At 34.4% G+C, this 19,781-nt stretch overlaps 1 protein-coding gene across 1 annotated transcript; it reads right to left on the reverse strand.

Annotated features, from left to right (window-relative positions):
* Positions 1-4,485: 4,485 nt before the first annotated feature.
* si:ch211-220m17.5 (guanylin family protein) lies at positions 4,486-5,550 on the reverse strand. The gene is made up of 3 exons (XM_056468304.1): positions 5,403-5,550; positions 4,946-5,132; positions 4,486-4,852 (listed from the first exon to the last, which is right to left on the reverse strand). Exons 1-3 carry the CDS (start codon positions 5,472-5,474, stop codon positions 4,794-4,796), a joined length of 318 nt encoding a protein of 105 aa, XP_056324279.1. The 5' UTR covers positions 5,475-5,550; the 3' UTR covers positions 4,486-4,793.
* Between the last annotated feature and the right edge of the window lie 14,231 nt (positions 5,551-19,781).

Here is a 19,781-nt window from a genome sequence, read left to right on the forward strand (position 1 = left end):
CCTAATGACCAAAACCATCAAAGGCAAAGAAATGGGCTCTCGGTTCTGTTGCTCACCATTTCACTAGAGCTTTCAAAAGAGGTAAATTGCAGTGCATCAGCAGCCCGCTTCTTTCTTTCCGATCCTGCGAGCAAACACAGAACTGCATGCATAAAGAACATTTCGCCAAATCAATTTTTACTCAGAGCTCAGGGTATCAAATCAAGGTGGATGTTTTTATCTATAAAAAATGTGCTGCGTATAGGTTTTTGGTTTTACTGCAAACGATGATGATTTTGTGCTATTCCTACACCATGCACACATCCTTTTCAGACTCTCAGGCTTGATGGATGTCATGTCAGGTAGTAATGAAAAACTGGGATATTTAAATAAGCGAAGTAGTTTCCTGCATACATCTAGCAGTGGATTCACTTTTAATGCTCCTGTCACTCGACGTTCAATGAATCTTTTATGAGAAACAGCCCACCAAACCTCATCAAGAACTCACGGAGTATGTTTCTTTCAAATCGACAGAATATAAACATGAGCTTGTCTGCTTCCCATGTCAATCAGAACACAGAGTGTGAGAAGCGATTGAGGAAGATTTGCACTCAGACATTCTGAGTGTCTCCTACACTTCAATAAAGCATTTGAAAACTCTTCCTTCTTAATATGCACTTTTAAACAGAAATGTTCTTTATAAGCATCAATGGTATCCTTGGAAACCTTTCATTTCACAAAGAAAAAAAAACATTCTTTATTAAAATGCTCTTAAACACAACACTCTTAAAAAATAAAGGTTCTTGCATTGATGGCTTCATCAAGAACCTTTATCACAAAAAAAGTGAAAAAAAGTTGTTCTTCAGACTAAGGACGAAATGGTTCTTGTAAGACCTGATTATAGAAAGGTTCTTGCATGGAATCACAAAATTTAAATCAATTATGAAATCCCTGTAAAAGTTCTCATAATTGTTTTTACAGCTTTTTCTAAGTCGCTTTGGTACATTTCTCAGATCAGAATTTAAATTATCCAAATTACCTGTTCAATCTTCACATCATTTACCTCTTTCACGCAGTGATACCGGTAAATATCCGAAAAATTTCCGGTGTCATGAGAAATCGAGTCCCCCCAGACAATTGGGTCCACCAAGGATCGGTTCACTGGGGTTGTAATAGGTATAAGTTGTAGCGCCTGATTAAAATATAAATATATATATATATAAATATATATATAAATATATATATATATATATATATATATATATATATAAATATATATATATATATATATATATATATATATATATATATATATATATATATATATATATATATATATATATATATATATATATATATATATATATATAAATATGCAGTGAAATGTTGTTTAAATGTATGTAATTTAAAAGAGCATTATAATGATATAAAACTATTTTAAATTATGTATTTCGTATACTGATGTACAATTAATGGCATATGTAAAGCTTTTATTTTAGATAGCTTACAACGTGCTACTACTTATGTAAATATATAAATACATAAAAACATCAAAAAGACATTTAATGTTTACAAACGTTTAAATTATTTTAACTATGCATATCTTTAACTTGTAGTTACCAATAATAATGTTACTAATATGATTAGTGTTAAAATGTCAAGACTGAGAATAGACTATTATAAAGCACAAAATATGATTGTAATTGCACTGTGGACAAGTACAAAAGTTTTTGATCAGGCATTCAACGCAGACGATCCATTGGGGATCTAAGCGGACTCGATTGCAGGGTGATTTCTCATGACACCGGAACGACTTTATGGGTAGATTCAAAAAAGCGCTGTTCACACAGGCGAAGATGTTGCGTAATTTTTCCGGAAAAGACCATTTCCACATCCATTCCAAAATAGCGTTAAATTATGACATCATTAACCAGAAATGACCTCTAAATGACTGGGCTTGTATTTGTAAGCATTTGACAACATTACAAACTCTGTGGATGGATAAGTATTGTGAACATCTTAGATGACAATATAGAGGCACATTTTCGCATGTCGAGATGTACAAAATACGTGCGTGTGTGTGTGCTGGTGCTCACGCTGCGCTCACGGGCTGCTTCACGGGCACGACGCATCAAGCAACTGATGGAAGCAGAGCTTGAAGGTAAACGAACAACGGCTTATCATAAGCATCCTATCGATAATTATTTACACAGTTGGCATTAAGAAGGAACATATAAACATTATCTGACTAACATCTAGCAGCTAAATGTGTCTGGGAAAATATTCAAAGGCTTCTATTTTCATAAACTACGCGGACGTGAATATGTCTGACTGTTCTGATTGGCTAAAGTAGACATCTCACGTCAGCATGTTCTAGACGTACATGGGCTCTTTCCGGCAATCTTCCTTCTGCGTTCACACAGCGCAGCATTCCAGCAAATTACCGGTAATTTTACAACTTCTCTTTTTGGAAAATAGCTGGAACGAATTTACCGGTATTTTTAAAACAGGCCTGTTTACATATACGGACCTTTCCGGAAAATTGCCGGTAATTTTCCGGAAAGGTCTTTATTTGTGAAAGGGGCTATTGTGTCAATTGTGCACATCAAAAAAAGCAGTTTCTCGTTCCTTTCAGCAAGTTGCAAATGCATCTGTTCATCCATGCAAATGATTATGTGCAATTCTCTGATGTTTCCAACATGGGCTCTTTTTGAAAATGTAGCCCTATATACGTTTCTGGAGATAATTATGTAGCCAGAAGAATTATGTAGCCAGAAGTACGTATGGCTGCATTTCATCTTTAAAACAAATGCTACAGGGTGGAGTGATGCCAATCCTTTTCACGCTTACCAGCTGACCACTTACCTGCGTATGGCTTTCCCACTGTTACTATTTTGTCTGGTAGCTCAACACATACGTGTTGAGCTACCAGACGACGGGGTTCAATCCGGGGATGAATGGTTCCAGAAAGAAGGTAAGACAAAACCAGAAGTAAAAAACATAAATAAACAAGTAAATAACAGGGTGAGAATGTGGTAAAATCTGAAAACGTATCTTTATCTTTAAAATACTATTGGTTGGGTTTAGGGAGGGGGAGGATGGGGGGTATCGGTTGGTCAGTCAGTCAACAGTGGCCTTTATTACGTAGATTTACGTGTGAACAGCATGCATGAATGACACCCGCGAGCGAAATTTGAGATCTGAAAAAGCGTACACAGCAGTCTCTCGTGGATTTGCGAAATCAAAAACTGCAAAAAACGTAGCTCCTGGGACATATTTTGCTCTCTCCAGAAATGTATCCAGGAGTACTTAATCAGAATGAGCCTGGTTGAATGTTTCCTACATTATCAATTGCTTATGTCATGTTGATCAAAATGTATTAATTTGGTCTCTGTCGAACGGCCTCACCCCGCACAACATTTAATCAATTGTTCATGGCAAACGTGTTTATATGCAAAATGGCTGAACAAAACAAGTCATAATGCATTTTTCTATACATTTCCATTATAATTTTTTTTTCTAAACCTGTCTAAGTGACGCGGTGGCACAGTGGGTAGCACTGTTGCCTTACAGCAAAAGGTCGCTGGTTTGAGCCTCGGCTGGGTCAGTTGGCATTTTTGTGTGGAGTTTGCATGTTCTCACCGTATTGGCGTGGGTTTTTTCTGGGTGCTCCGGTTTCCCCCACAAGTCCAAAGACATGTGCTATAGGTGAATTGGGTAAGCTAAATTGTCCATAGTGTATGTGTGTGAATGCAAGAGTGTATGGGTGTTTCCCAGTGATAGGTTGCAGCGGGAAGGGCATCCACTGCATAAAACATATGGATAAGTTGGCGGTTCATTCCAATGTGGCGACCGCTTATGAATAAAGGGACTAATCCGAAGAAAAATGAATGAATGAATAAATCTGTCTACAATTGGTAAATTTCTCCCTGGTAAATCTTGATTTTTTTCTAATGAATGTGCATCTTCATAGAGATTGTCCTATGTTTACGTTTCTACTTAAGTTTTGTTTTTTCTTTGTGCTATGCAGATGTCTTTTCCTTTCTGTATTACAATGACACGATGTCAACAAATTACAGTGCAAACAGCAAAAAAATTCCCATAGTTTACTTTAGAACACCCCTTCAGAGTACACTGTTATATTGACAACATGACCAAGTAATTTGACTGTTTAACTTTTATCCATACACAATGACACAAGGACTTGTCATTTTGAAGACACTGACTTGTTCATTGACACAAAAATGTAGTTTTTAAGGATGAACTAAGGATTTTGAACAAGAGACTGGCTTTTGCAGGTAATCCATGGTGTTTTGCTATTTGTACGCATTGTTTCGAGAAATGCGCTTACTGCAAATTTCAATTCTGATTTGAGAAACTTACCAAAGCGACTGAGAAAAACTTAAAATTTACTTAAAATTACTTAAAATTGACTGTAAAATCTTCTCTCTAACATCAATCATACTCTTCCAACAATATAAATAACACACACAAAGCAAAAAGAGATCAGATTTGATGTATTTTATTAAACACTGAGGCATCACCACACACAAAGGAGTACACAACCCAAAGAAATAGAAAAATAAAAAGACACTTTTTTTAAATAAATGAAATATGTGCTGTAACAAAAAAACATGGGAAAGGAAAAGAAGGGAAGGGCATTAAAGTAACAGTTCATCAACCGTCTGCTGCCATTTTTAGATAGCCATTCAGGCAATATTCAAACGTTCATATGGTCAACTCTGTGAACTTATGGCAATGATTGAAAATATGCAGATTTCTTTTAATGAAGGCGAGGGGGAGGACGGGAGGAATTAGCAGCCGGTGCAAGCCGCGAAAGCACATATTTCACAGACGTCCACAGGCACAGATGCTGAAACAAATGAAAACATATAACTCAAGTTAGATTGGCATTTTCTTTCAACAAGCAATGAAACATACATTCATTTATGAGTTTAGACGTTACCTAGCCTAGCAAAGGACATCGTAGCTCCTCTCTGCATACACAAGGGAACAAACTCTTGTGGCAGGCTTGGATTGGAACACACAGAATAGTAGCTCGTCTTGGCCAGCCGAGGGTTTTGTGTTTTTGGTTGCTCAGCCAACTGCTGGAGAATTCTCACCGACTCCAATGTAAAGGAAAAATCACCTTCCTGTTGAAATAAATAGATGAGTTCAATTTTCAATGCCTAGTGAATTAGAACTGACCTCTATAGTTAAACATGACATTTAGATGCACGATTCTTTATAATGACTCAAAGAAGTATTCAATAAAAGCATGAGTACACACAATTCAAAACAAGGTCAGTTGGCAATTGAAGGAAAGAGATTGCATCCATAAATCATTTGCAAATGTGTATAAGTAGTAATAAGTTTTTAATAACAGTAAAGCAGCAATGAAACGGATATAATCTTAAGCTTACCTTGACTTCCACAGCATCACACACCAGGCAAAGAGCCACGACGAGGAAAGCGACGGACAGAACGGTCTTCATGTTGGCTATTTCTTCTCAAAAAGGCTTCAGCTGTAGTATCTTTATCAGTTGCTCGACACAACAATCTCTGCTTTTCGCCTCTTTCTGTCGCTCTTATAAAGGACAGACCTCAGGCTGGCGACCTATCAGAAGCTGTCATTGTTTCTTTGCTGTTAATGAATAAGGGGGATAAATTTTATGATGTCGTAAAATCGAATTCATAAATCCTCCGTGACCTCATCTGCAGTTGAGACATGCACTTTTATGGATCTTTTAGTTAGGTTTGCCTAGTGGCCTGTTCTTCATTCTCTAGTTAAGGGTTAATTAATAACCACACAACTGGCAGACAATAGTGTCTTTGTGTTGGCAGCCAGATTAAATTCAAAGTGAATGCCAAATATCAAAACAAAGCTACATCTTACTTTGTGGTATTATGTCAGCTTTTCCTGATTACAATCAATAGCAAATATTTAGTCATTGATGGTTAAGTAGACTTGTTGTTTTGCTGATAATAGTAAATAAAAAACTAAATAAACTTTCTCTGGGTTCCATTTAAGTTACCTTATGAATACTTCCAAAGTATAGGGCACGTTTAGTGGGTCTTGATCCCCCCCAAAATGTTGAAACTAAAGAAATTGAAATAATAATAGATGAAGAATCTTTCCTTTTCTTCTCACGTTTCTAACAATTTCAATACATAAAAGCGTAGCTATTGTGTAGCTTGTTTAGATTAAATAAAATGTTTCCCACACAAATAAAAAAATTACACATACAGTTGAAGCCAGAAATTAGCCCCCCTGAATTATTACCCCCCCTGTTTATTTTTCTCCCTAATTTCTGTTTAATGGAAAGAAGATTTTTTTCAACACATTTCTAAACATAATAGTTTTAATAACTCATCTCTAATAACTGATTTGTTTTATCTTGGCCATGATGACAGTACATAATATTTGACTAGATATTTTTCAAGACACTTCTATTTAGCCTAAAGTGACATTTAAAGGCTTAACTAGGTTAATTAGGCTAACTAATGATAGTTTGTTCTGTAGACTGTAGACTGTAATTTTCGAGAAAAAAAAATTAGCTTAAAGGGGCTAATAATTTTGACCTTAAAATGGCTTTTTAAAATGTAAACCTGCTTTTATTCTTACTGAAATAAAACAAATAAGACTTTCTCCAGAAGAAAAAATAGTATCGGACATACTGTGAAAATTTCCTTGCTCTGTTAAACATCATTTGGGAAATATTTAAAAAAGAACAACAAAAATCAAAGGGGGGCTAATAATTCTGACATTAACTGTAAAATGTCCTTAAGGGCTTCTTTCAGAAAGATTCTTTTGATAAACACATTTCTTTGAGAAAAAAAGTTCTGTGGGATCATTATGTAAAACCTTTTGGAACAATGATTTTTGATTACAATGTTAACAGTGGCGGTGGCGTAGTGGGTAGCGCTGTTGCCTCGCAGCAAGAGGGTTGCTGGTTCAAGCCCCGGCTGGGTCAGTTGTTATTTCTGTGTGGAGTTTGCATGTTCTCCCTGTGTTCCTGTGGGTTTCCTTCGGGTAACCCAAGACATGCGGTATACGTAAATTGAGTAAGCTATACTATCCGTAGTGTTGTGTGTGAATGGGAGTGTATGGATATTTCCCGGCAATGGTTTGCAGATGGAAGGGCATCCGCTGCATAAAACATATGCTGGATAAGTTGGCGGTTCATTCTTTTTCCATCTGCTTCATTCTTAAAAACAAAGATTCCAAAATGGGGCTTTTTGAAGTGGTACTTCTGATGCATTTTTTTAGCTCCTTAAAGAATCTCTCCATTCTTAAATGAACAATACTTTTTTTGTGGAATGGACAGTTTTTTGAATATTAAATGTTCTTCATGAAGCCATCTAGACTAATAAACATGTTTTCCCCCCAAAATCCTTTCAGTAAAGAGTTATTTAAAAACCATGCCGGCCTTAGTGTGAAGAACATTTTAAATGATTGTTTTTCAACAGTGAAGAACTTTAGTGGAGAGAAATACTGTAGTTCTTTGTCAAACCAGATGCAAATAGAGCATTTTCACACTTCTGGGTTTCTCAGTAGTGGAAGCTGTCATAGTTGGGAAAACTTAGAGCGCAGTGAATAGAAGAATACTACAAATGTTTTTTTACAATCTTATTTGCTCAAATAATAAAAGAAAAACTGTGTGATGACGGCAGCCAGAAGAGAGAATAATGCCAAATTTACTGTCCTGTCGGTGCAATAGCCTAGTGGTTAGCGCGCCGACATATGGTGCAGTAGCACGCCAGGGTGTCCTGAGTTTTTTTCCTACCCTACCCCCCTCTCTCTCTCCAACTTCGCTTCCTGTCTCGATACTGTCCTATCTAATAAAGGCAAAATTACCAAAAATAAACCTTTAAAAAAAATTACTGTCCTGTCCCATAGAAACTGCATTAGAAAACACCTTGCACAAGCAGTAATTCGTTTTTTGTAATTTGAAGCAAAGTAATACATACATAAATACATATAAACGTTAATAGTTTTTTTTTTTATAAAAATATTAAAAACTTTAAAGGATTTAAGATGCTGATGATGTCAAAACAGGCTTGTGAAAAGGGTCCATAAAGAACCTTTCCTTTTATAAGGGCATTGCCTGCTAATTGTATAAACTTAAAACAATTTTCTTTGGCTGGAAAACATCTTTAAAAAACAGATTCATGATTACCAATAACTCTAATAAAAAAAAAAAAAATCTTGATGTCTCGATCTTAATCTTTTCTGAATGTGATAATCAATTTTTTTTATAGAGAAATAACATTAAAAACAACCCAGTTATCAGCCAATAATGTTCAAAATAACCCATTTATTGGCCAACAACGTTCAAAGGTTAGACATCATTTTTTTATCCATAAATTATAACTGGTATTCAGTAAAACATTGAATTGTTAAAACATTTTACAAAAATAAATAAATGTTGAAAAACAAGAAATCAGTGTATTTCTGAAGAATCACTGGAGTGATGGAAAATGAAAATTCAGCTTTGAACATTTTAAAAATAGAAGTTAACATAAAACAGTTATTTTATATTGTATTTTATATGTGTATATTGTAATTTATACAGTCTAATACAAACATCTTGTACATCTGCATATGTTCAACGTAAGATGTTCAATCTAGGCCTTCGTGCAAAAAACAGTAAAAAAACAGACCTATTGTAGAACATACCCTTGTTGCACATCCACAAGATAATTTCATACTTATCGTAATTATGCAATAAAATTAACATGCATTCAGGTCAAAAGACAAAGGACCAAAAGAGCAGTATATGAAAGTTCATATTAAACCAATAATCATAATTAACAGTTATTTATTTAGATGCGTCTAATGTATGAAGACAATTTGTCCAGTTGCTTGTGCTCATATCATGAACAATTGGACGGATGTACAGACTGATGTCTAGTCTGGTCCTGATAAACCCTTTAATCATTAATTAGAGTGTTTCTTCTTCAAAGCATCATTATGACCTTTTCAAGCCTTTAATGTATTATAATGAAAAATCTTTGGTTCAACACAAAAATGATAGACAAATATATACATAAGAAAACAGTTTACACAATTGGTGTATTATAAATATCAGCAGGTTTTTTTTTTTTTTAGAAAGGCTTAGATCTGAGACTGTAATGTCACCCACACTTGATGACGTAGCCTAATTTCATTTCACCACTGTGACTCCTTATCAACCAAGCCTCTTCCTTTGTCATTATACGTGATGGTTTGCACTGCAGACACACTCACAGGTGAACACAAACACTTGAGCGTGCTTTATACACAACACACGTATCACATGCTTATCATGACGACAGTCATGAAGAGGCCGAATCCAGCGCTGTGTTTGTTCAGGGGAAGCTTCCCATGCTTCACTTTGATATCGCTTATCATGGGGCTCCGAGACAATGATCATTTCGCTTGGTGTTTACTTAATTTTTTCAACACTCTCCTCCCTGTGAAGGCGCGTTCTGTTTTAAAACCGCTTTACGATTTAATGGCCCTAATCACAGCGGAACTGCTTTGACCTTTGCATCAGATGCACCGAGAGCTGTGAGAAAGAAATCAGGACAGTGGACATTTAAATGTGCTTAAAAATATGTAGATAGTCACCAATATTAGTACTTATAGATGGTATTATGTTTCCCTTTAATCTTCTTTTTTCCTTCCCTTCATCTATCTATTGATTTATTTACTTATTTTCTTATTACTATACTATTTTCGAATACTATAATTTCTATAACTCATTGCACATTTTTTTGTAAAACTTGCCCTTGATTATGTCAGTAAAAGCACATTGTACATTCATTTTCATAACCTTAAACATGCTACAAAAATATGCAGATAGTCAAATGTACAGTATAAAGATGTTATTTTGGTGTCTGGGTCAAATTAAATGTAATAAAAATGTATTTGTTTTTCCAGTTTTATTTTCAAATATCTGTAAAATAAATCATATTGTAAAAACAAAAACAGACATTGAAAAATGTATTTTAAGATGTGTTTTAAAATATTAATTTATAAAAAACATGTTTATGTAATTTAATGTTTCATCATTCAGTGTTTCATCAAACAGCAAACATTTATAAGTAACAACGTGTTTATTCTAATGTCTGCAAAATAAAAAGTAGAAAATAGTAAGTGTATAATATCACTTTTTATCATTACCGGGCAAAGATTAATCATAATTAATCGCATCCAAAATAAAAAAAGTTTGTTTTGACATATATATATGTGTGTATTGTATTTATTTATTATGTATATAAAACAGCTTGTTCTCCCCGTGTTCGCGTGGGTTTCCTCCGGGTGCTCCGGTTTCCCCCACGGTCCAAAGTCATGCGGTATAGGTGAATTGGGTAAACTAATTTGTCTGTAGGGTATGTGTGTGAACGAGAGTGTATGGGTGTTTCCCTGTGATGGGTTACAGCTGGAAGGGCATCCGCTGTGTAAAACATATGCTGGATAAGTTGGCGGTTCATTCCGCTGTGACCCCTGATTAATAAAGGGACTAACCCGAAGGAAAATGAATGAATGTTTATGTAATGTAATGTTTCATTGTTCAGTAAAAATGTATGAAAAACACTGGGTTTATTCTTGTGTTCATTATGTATGCAAAATATGTGTTCATTATGTATGCAAAACAAAAACGTATAAAATAATAAGTGTATAATACCACTTTATATTAGTGCCCGGCAAAGATTAATCATGATTAATCGCATCCAAAATAAAGGTTTATTTTGATTTATGTTATATGAGTGTTTTATATATATTTATCATGTATACATAACACACATATATAAAAACAAAACTACACAAAACTTCTTTGCATGGGTATTTGGATATTTAATTATATATATAGTTTGTTTTTATATGCATATATATATATATTTTATATCTAAGTATAAATAAACATTTTGTGAAATATATGCATGTGTGTATTTTTATATACATATGAAATATACAGTACACACATATACAGTGCTCAGCATATATAAGTAGACCCCACACAAATCTATTTTCTAAATTCATATTTTTAATAGGAAGCTATACAATATTATATTTGTGCATATACATTAGATACGTCAGTACTGAAGCCTAATCTGGAGCTTATCTAACAAAATAACTTACGCTAATGGTCCAAAAACTAGTACAGCCAAATTTATATGTTATAAAAAAATATTAAATACAAATTTAACAAAGAGGAAAAATCAGGAGAAGCAAAAAAATTGAAAAATTTAGTTGAAAATGTGTAGGTTGTAGTTGGATAAGCTAAATTGTCTGTAGTGTGTGTGTGAATGGGTGTTTGTGGATATTTCCCAGTGATGGGTTTGCAGCTGGAAGGGCATTCGCTGCGTAAAACATATGCTGGATAAGTTGGCGGTTCATTCCGCTGTGATGATCCCTGATTAAAAAAAGGACTAAGCCGAAAAGAAAATGAATGAATGATGAGTATTTGTTTGTGAAGTCTTGTTACACTAAATTATATTTTGTGTTTCTTCTATCGCGGTAAAAAGTATGATAGTTCTTTTTTTTCTTTTTTCTAACAGGACATGTTTTAATGTATGGGAGAAAATATCTTATTATTTTTTATTCATTATTCTTTTTCATTGTTTAAAACCCTGTGTTCATCTTTGACCCCTCAAAAAAAATCATAAATAATAAGCTTGAATTAATACAGAAACAGAGGAAAACAAACAGTTCAGATTTTCAATATAAAATAATTACAATAACAAACCAACATCCATTACTAATGTATTGCCCTAATGCCTTACATTGAATATTTTTCTTTTATTCATTTTATCAAAAAAGTGGAGAGGGGAGCAATGGGTTTGGGAAATGACACTTACATCATCGGTCAAATGAAAGCTTCCATTTATAAGAGCACATCATTTGTATCTAAATCAGACATAATGGACTGAAAACTAGGTTTTAAAAGGCACCACTTACAAGGAGAACGTCTTACATTTTAGTTTTATTTCCTTGTGGTGCTCATGGAAGCTTTTTGTGCATTTTTTTATTCAAGCATCATCCTTTGCAACTCTGAACATTTTGATGAATGTTACACAAGCTTGGCAATACATTTTATGGTAGATGACGCAGACAGAAGGGAAGAGCATGCCAAACGGCAGAAGATTTACAATGATTTTTTAGTGAAGTAAAACTTCTTCTCTAATTTTTCGAATAAATGGGGTGGAAAACGGAAGGCCAAATGAAGGCCATAAACCATATAAATCCATATGATTTAATCTGTCTCACCTGTCTCCATGATACTTCTTCAGGCCAGTCTGAACGAAGCAATTCTTGTGGCAAATGTGCCAAATGGCCTTCGTTTGGGACAGGACAATGGTAACATCAGAGGAACATCAAGTACATGAACAGCTTGGGAACAAATTCCACCTTTGAAAAACAACCAAAACAAAGTCATTATACAGAGTCGCAGGGGTGTACAAAACTAAACTTGGTTTAATGATACACCTACACTAAAGATTTTTTGTGTACCCTTATATAGGCTACTGAACCAATGCAGTGTTGTTTTAACCAACACATATGTTATATTCCAGTTTTACACATTTTCATTTTAAAGGGGTCATATGATAGCCTGCCACTTTTGGCAATATGCCAAATAAATCTCTGGTGTCCCACATATTATATATAAAAGCAGGTCAACTTTTCTACTTTTGCGTGGAAAAAAAAAAAGAGAAAAAAGGCTGTTTTTGTTTTTTGTGTTTACCTTTAAGGAGTATGATGAAAATCCTCTTTTGTAAGCTGTTTGGACAGAACTATGTGTAGGTATAGTTTGTCCACAGTCATATTGGGGTGATATAAAGACAATAAGTCTCTCTTTTTTTTTTTTTAATTTCCTGACCATAGAATAGGATTTGAAATTTTGAGGCCACCCATTTTGAGGCCAACCGCAGTGACGTAGGAGTGCGGTTTCCCCGCCCACCGAATTGATTGACAGCCGTGTATTAACATGTCTCCATAGTAAAGCGTATAATAATAACAACAAGACAGAACATGCACAAAGCAACTAAGATTAAAAGATCTGTTCAGCTCTCTGATCATCAATAATAATGTCAGTACAATTAAAAAAGATGATGCTTCAATCCCGGTTTTTGGACGTTAAATCAGGTTTATTTTGTACATTAACATAACAAATATCCATACAATGGACATTATCGTGTATCCTGTCACATTTGCTGTACAAAAACAATGCAAAGTTAAACGAGCGCGTTGTGTGTGTCTGCTGTGTGTGTGTGTCTGTGCGTGTGAACTTTGTAACAGCATTGTGTGTGACTTATCGTTGCAGAAAGGCTTGACTTAACTGCAAAACAAATTACATCAAATAATAATTGGAAACGTTCTTACTGTAGTATTTCTCGCAAACATTACTTGAGATCTGCTTCCTGCATGTCTGTCACTGTGCTGTTTATCTAACACAGTTGGAGACTGAGCCACACTCTGACAGGCATGTTTTACTAATGAACAAGCCTTAGACGTTCATTCTTTTCTTTAGCCTTAGATGTGTCATCACAAAATACAGTTACAGTTCAGTAAGTATTTCGTGCATATCTCCTAACTAAACTAAAGCAAAGCACAGGCTAGAAGTGAAGCTACAAAAGATTTCAACACAGGCAAGTTAGGGAGAGTCAAACATTAGCCGTAACTGTAAAAATGTATAAAACGAAAATACTTCTTTAAAAATATAGTTATTATGTTGGGAAAAAAAATTTAGTCAGCTTATTATTTCAATATGAATTATATTGTTGATATAACTGCATGAAATAAACTCAAAGCTATCATGGAGCATAAACCTAATTTTAACTGTGTGGTGGTTTTGCACTTTTGAGACACTCCCTAACTTTGCTAATGCGGGATCACCGTTTCGAGGTTTTCAATCTTCAGTGAGTACAATGAAAACATCTAATAATATCGTAATTTGATGTCGATGTTTGATTTGAATTAGATACAGCACAGACTGCCATTATTTTGCGATGGCACTTCATTTAACGTGTAAGAAAACTAAATATCTAAATAATGTTCCAAAAACAGCTGCTTACTTACTTGTTTTGGATATGAAGTTCGAGCAAAAACAGCTGGTATCTTCCTCCATTTTCTGAAGGCCAAATAAAGTGCTTTTGTTTACACACAGAAACTTTGTTGCAACAATGGTGGCGCGATATCTAGAACCACGCCCCCTCTTTGTGCGTAGACATGTGGGCTACATTAAGTATAAATCCACAGAGTAATTAATAATAATATTAAAAAAACGTTCCAACAAAATATTTTTTATTATTTTTACCAATTATCAAAATAAAAATCCATAAAGTGATGTAGATATAAAGCTTTGTAACAGATTACATAAATACATGAACACCTAGGCCACATGGTAAAGTGAATAAAGAAAATGAAAATGAAAACACGTCATATTTTAATTAATCAATGTCAATTCTTTCAACCCAAGATACATTGTTTGCATGAATAAAACTTCAATTACGCACCTCCTGACCAATAATAACAAGAGGCTTTGGAAACAAGGTCTGATCTTTTAACTTCTGTCCATTTTTCAGTAAATGGTGTTTTGATGTGATGATGTTGACAGTGAGTTAATAACCGTGATAATTAAAGTGAAAATTAAACCACACTGAACTGAACTAAACTGTACTTCAACTCTGAAAACTGGACTGACAGTTACAATTTACTATATTCTTCTACGTTACACAATCTACATTGTGAAAGCACTATAGAAATAAAGATTAACTGAATTTTTTAAATAATTTTATTTCTTTACTATTGTCTTTCTTGACATCTGTCTGTGATTGAAACCATGACTAAGCAATTAATGAGACATGAATGAACATCTCACATCTCATTTTAAATGCTTAGTCAGTGTTCAATCACAGATGTAAATAAAACAGCTTTTAAGCATGTCATGTAGGAATATTAATTGAATTGGATAAAAAAATAGACCCACAACTATTGTTTAATAAAAAAATGCAACAAAAGCATACCAAACAGTGATTTCAAAAAATAGATTTGTACAGGACCATAGTATTTTTGTGTACTGTTACACCACTAGTATGTGAAATGTAATTTTATACAAATATGTGTGGCTAAAAACATACCTAATTGAGGTAATTTTTCACCCAAAAATACAATTTTCTCATCATTTACTCACTCTCCACTTCTTTCCACACATGTCTGAGTTTCTTCATTTTGTTGAGCACAATTGTGGATGTGAGTTGCTGAAAGTTTCCAACATTCTTTAAAATGTTCAAATCATTCTTTAAAAACCTAATTGAAATTTGAACCCACTTGAGAATAAGAAAGTTTAAGTTTGTAAATTTTTATTTTTGAGTGAGTTGCGGAAGAAAGTGAAAGTGAACGGCACAAATGAAGCCCTGTATATATATATATATATATGTACACAACCTGACAAATGTCTTTCCCAGTTGTAAGAGCAGCAAATAATAACTTGACTTCTAGTTAATCATTTGGAAAAGTGGCAGAAGGTATTTTCCGATGAATCATTTGTTGCATCCCAATCATCACAAATATTCCAGAATATCTGCAGTAACCTATTGGACCCAAGATTCTCATAGAAATAAGTCAAGTTTGGTGAAGGAAAATTCATGATTTGGGGTTACATTTAGTATGGGGTGTGCGAGAGATCTGCAGAGTGGATGGCAACATCAACAGCCTGAGGTATCAAGATATTTGTGCTGCCCATTACAAACCACAGGAGAGGGCAAATTCTTCAGCAGGATAGCGCTCCTTCTCATACTTCAGCCTCCACATCAACGTTCCTGAAAGCAAAGAAGGTCAAGGTGCTCCAGGACTGACCAGCCCAGTAACCAGACATGAACATTATTGAGGATGTCTGGGGTAAGATGAAGGAGGAGGCATTTAAGATGAACCCAAAGAATCTTGATGAACTCTGGGAGTCCTGCAAGAACAGTTTCTTTGCTATTCCAGATGACTTTATTAGTAAGTTATTTGAGTCAGTGCAGAGATGTATGGATGCAGTTGTCCAAGCTCATGAGAGTCATACACAATATTAATTCTTTTTCCACTGCAGCATGACTTTATATTCTATACTGTACATTATTTATATTAAGTGACTAGACTTTTGTCTAAGTAAAGTCAGACCTTACTGTCCTAATTAAATGATAAAAAATAAGCATGATCTTATTTTATTTTGGTAAAATAAGTGTAATCTAGAGGCCTTTCATATAAGCCACTTCTGATACCTAATGATCAACTAGAAGTCAAGTTATTATTTGTTGTTCCTAAAACTTGGATAGGCGAAAAGACTTTTGTCAGGTATATATATATATATATATATATATATATATATATATATATATATATATATATATATATATATATATATATATATATATATATATATATATATATATATATTTATATATATATATATATGAGAAAATGATTTTACTGGCTAGTTATTGTAAAAGAATCAAATTTTTTATTATGTAAATTAAATAAATTAAATATGTATTCTGTGCTTAAAAATGTTTAGAATTATGTATTCATTGTATTTTTTTGTATTTGTATTAAATAGCAGTTGAGTAAAGTACAAAATAGTCACCGTAATTGTGTATTAAGTATAAATTAAGTGTGTTAAAGAGGTGCAATTAATCAGGTACTTTGCCCCAAAGCTTTTATTGTCATGATATCTAATGGGTCCAAATGTAGATAACAGGGTGTAATGGACTGTAAAAGCAGGACAGCAAAGAGAGAGTAAATAAATAAATAAATAAAATACCTCAAATAGATGCAGTGAAAAATACTAAGTAGCCTACTTCATTTACTCTATCCAAAAAATGCGGTATTATTTTATTTTCCTGAAGGGCTTTTTGGATTACACATTAAATAATTTTAGAACATAAAATGACACAGAAACTACCCAACAAGCAATGTTCATAGTGAAGAGTGTTACTGTTTTCTGTGGAAAAATTGAGCTGAAATAAATTTTCATTTAATAATTTTAACCATCATTGTACAAAAACATCCACATGTTGGGAGAACTTCACTCACTTCATCATGTTGCCATTTTACCCTTTCTATACAATGTATTTTTCTTACAGTCAGATAATCAAATCAGCCCATTCTCAGATCTTGTGAAATCTGCTATCAGGCACAGGGAGCGGAGACAACATGCCCACGATGGTGACTCAACAACACGGGCCAGTAATTCAGCTCGTCATCTTGATCTTTGCACCCGAAAAGGAAACATGGAACTTTAATTAATGCACGAGTCTGATTGATAAGGAAGTCAAAGCTACCTGGAAACTGAAGCTGCACATGTAAGGAAAGAATGAGGATATATTTAGACTGTTTTATGTTCATGCTTAACTTGAGGTTATGTAATTGACTTTTGTTATCCAGATTATTTAATTCCCAATTCATGTATGGAATATAAGAGATAAGTGTCACATTTTAATATTTTAAATTAATTTAATAATTTTAAGAACTAAAAGGGATAGTATAAACAATAATTAGTATTTTTAAGGTATGTTATGAGTTTTATTGTCTTCTGTTGATCACAAAAGAAGATATTTTGAAGAATGCTGGTTGGGTTTCCCTCACAGTCCAAAGACATAGGTGAATTAAAAAAAAAAAAAACGATTTTAGCCATAATTTAGATGTTTCTCAGTACTGGGTTGCAGCTGGAAGGGCATCCGCTGCATTCAAACTAGCAGCTACTTTGTGGCTGCCTGTCACTCTAGGTGGCGACCTGCTGCAATCCCAGATCTGTGTAGGTCTAAAGCATGGAGAATACAACCGGCCAGCTAGCTTAGAGAAAGGATCACGTGAGCTTTACTGGTGTTCTTATTGGCTGTCGCTCAAGAAAGTCACTCTTCATTTGCATAAAGTTGAAAGATCCTCAACTTTATAGCATGTCTCGACACGCCCACATGGTCGCCAACGGTTGCTGTTGCTCACATAGACAGAGGTCACCGGAATTTGCTCATTCTACATTGAAATGAATGGTCGCTTGTCACTTTGCCGCTGTGAGTCACTCGTAGTGTGAATGAGGCTTAAAACTTATGCTAGATTAGTTGGTGGTTCATTCTGCTGTTGCGACCCTTGATGAATAAAAGGACTAAGCCGAAGGAGAATGAATGAATGAATGAATGGCTGCTGGTGATCAGGAATGATCACCCTGCAGCCAAAGACTGGTTACTCACTGAAGCTAAGCAGGGCTGAGCCTGGTCAGTAACTGGATGGGAGACCACATGGGAAAGCTAGGTTGCTGTTGGAAGTGGTGTTAGAGAGGCCAGCAGGGGGTGCTCAACCTGCAGTCTGTGTGAGTCCTAATACCCCAGTAAAAGTGAAGAAGACGCCATACTGTCAGTGGGCGCTGTTAAACCGAGGTCCTGATTTTCTGTGGTCATTAACAATCCTATGCCACTTCTCATAAAGAGTAGGGGTATAACCCCAGTGTCCTGGCCAAATTCCCTCCATTGGCACTTTCCCATCATGGCCTCCCAATCATCCCCATCCACCGAATTGGCTCTATCACTCTCTCTCCCCTCCACCTATAGCTGGTGTGTGGTGAGCGCACTGGCGCCGTTGTCCTGTGGCTGTCGTTACACCATCCAAGTGGATGCTGCAGCTGCACACAGGTGGTGGTGTGGAGAGACCCCCCCCCCCTCATGACTGTGAAGCGCTTTGGGTGTATGACCACACACAATAAAATGCGCAATATAAATACACATTACATTACATGGTACACATTGACTTCCATAGTCTAAAACCAAAATACAGCAGTAATGCCGCTGTTGTTTTAAAACTAAACAATAAAATGTAACATTTTACTTGAGTGTAAAACTGATTTATAAAAGGAATTTAATATTCATTTAACTCTCCTTAATAATTTAAATAAAATGCACATTTTGCATTCACAATAGAAATCATCACAATAAAAATGCACAACATTCAATTAGCATTAACACAGCAAAAATTATATTTAAAAAATTAATTAAAAAGACAAACATGTACAGACAACTAAATACAAGTGGTATACTCAATATTTTTTGTATAAGTCTATCATTTTGAGTATAGAAAATAAAATTAAGATATTTGTAGTGGCGTAAAGGTTACTGGTGAAGTTATTGCGAATCTGGAAAGTGAATATTTGTATATATTTATTTTGTTGTGTTTTGTTTAAGATATTTTTTTGCATTATTATTTATGGGATTTTTTTTTTTGATTGGACACTTGCACTGTAAATAAAAGCACCTTTGCACCATACTGCTACGTCATCTGAGCCATCAGTTTTTTCAACATATTTTTTCAATATTCAATACTTTTTGATTTAGTGGCTAATTCGTATCAATTCGTACGATCATTTTAAAACAACAATACAAAGTAAAATATACTTCAAGTTCAAGCTCTGTATTTTTCCTCACAAAATAATTTTATATATTAACAGAACCCTGCCATTGTGTAACGAGGTATTTGGCGTAGTTTCAACATTACATTAATGTGTAACATTGATATGGAGTCCAAAATTGTTTTTAGGACCTTCACGTTTTTCCCTTGTATAAATAGTAATCAGTCTGTAATCAGCCACTTTATGGCTGAGGGAAAAAATGAATTAACATAGTAATTTGAAACGTGAGAGATAATATATCAGTCAATTCAGTGTCAGCAGACTGTGTAATTACATTGTGTTTTTTTCTGTTTGTTCCAAGAAGGAAACAGCGCATATAAAATGCTAATAAAGAAGTATTTGTTTGTAAATCTGACAGATTTTTATGACTAATATTAC

Source organism: Danio aesculapii, chromosome 11 (assembly GCF_903798145.1).
Source record: "Danio aesculapii chromosome 11, fDanAes4.1, whole genome shotgun sequence".
Classification (NCBI taxonomy): Eukaryota; Metazoa; Chordata; class Actinopteri; order Cypriniformes; family Danionidae; genus Danio; species Danio aesculapii.

What these genes read in the sequence shown, in the direction of transcription:
- si:ch211-220m17.5 (XM_056468304.1), bottom strand. Translation starts at nt 5,474, where the DNA reads ATGAAGACCGTTCTGTCCGTCGCTTTCCTCGTCGTGGCTCTTTGCCTG. An exon ending in GTGATGCTGTGGAAGTCAAG is followed by an intron (nt 5,133 to 5,402) that starts GTAAGCTTAAGA and finishes TTATTTCAACAG; the next exon opens with GAAGGTGATTTTTCCTTTAC. An exon ending in GATGTCCTTTGCTAGGCTAG is followed by an intron (nt 4,853 to 4,945) that starts GTAACGTCTAAA and finishes CATTTGTTTCAG; the next exon opens with CATCTGTGCCTGTGGACGTC.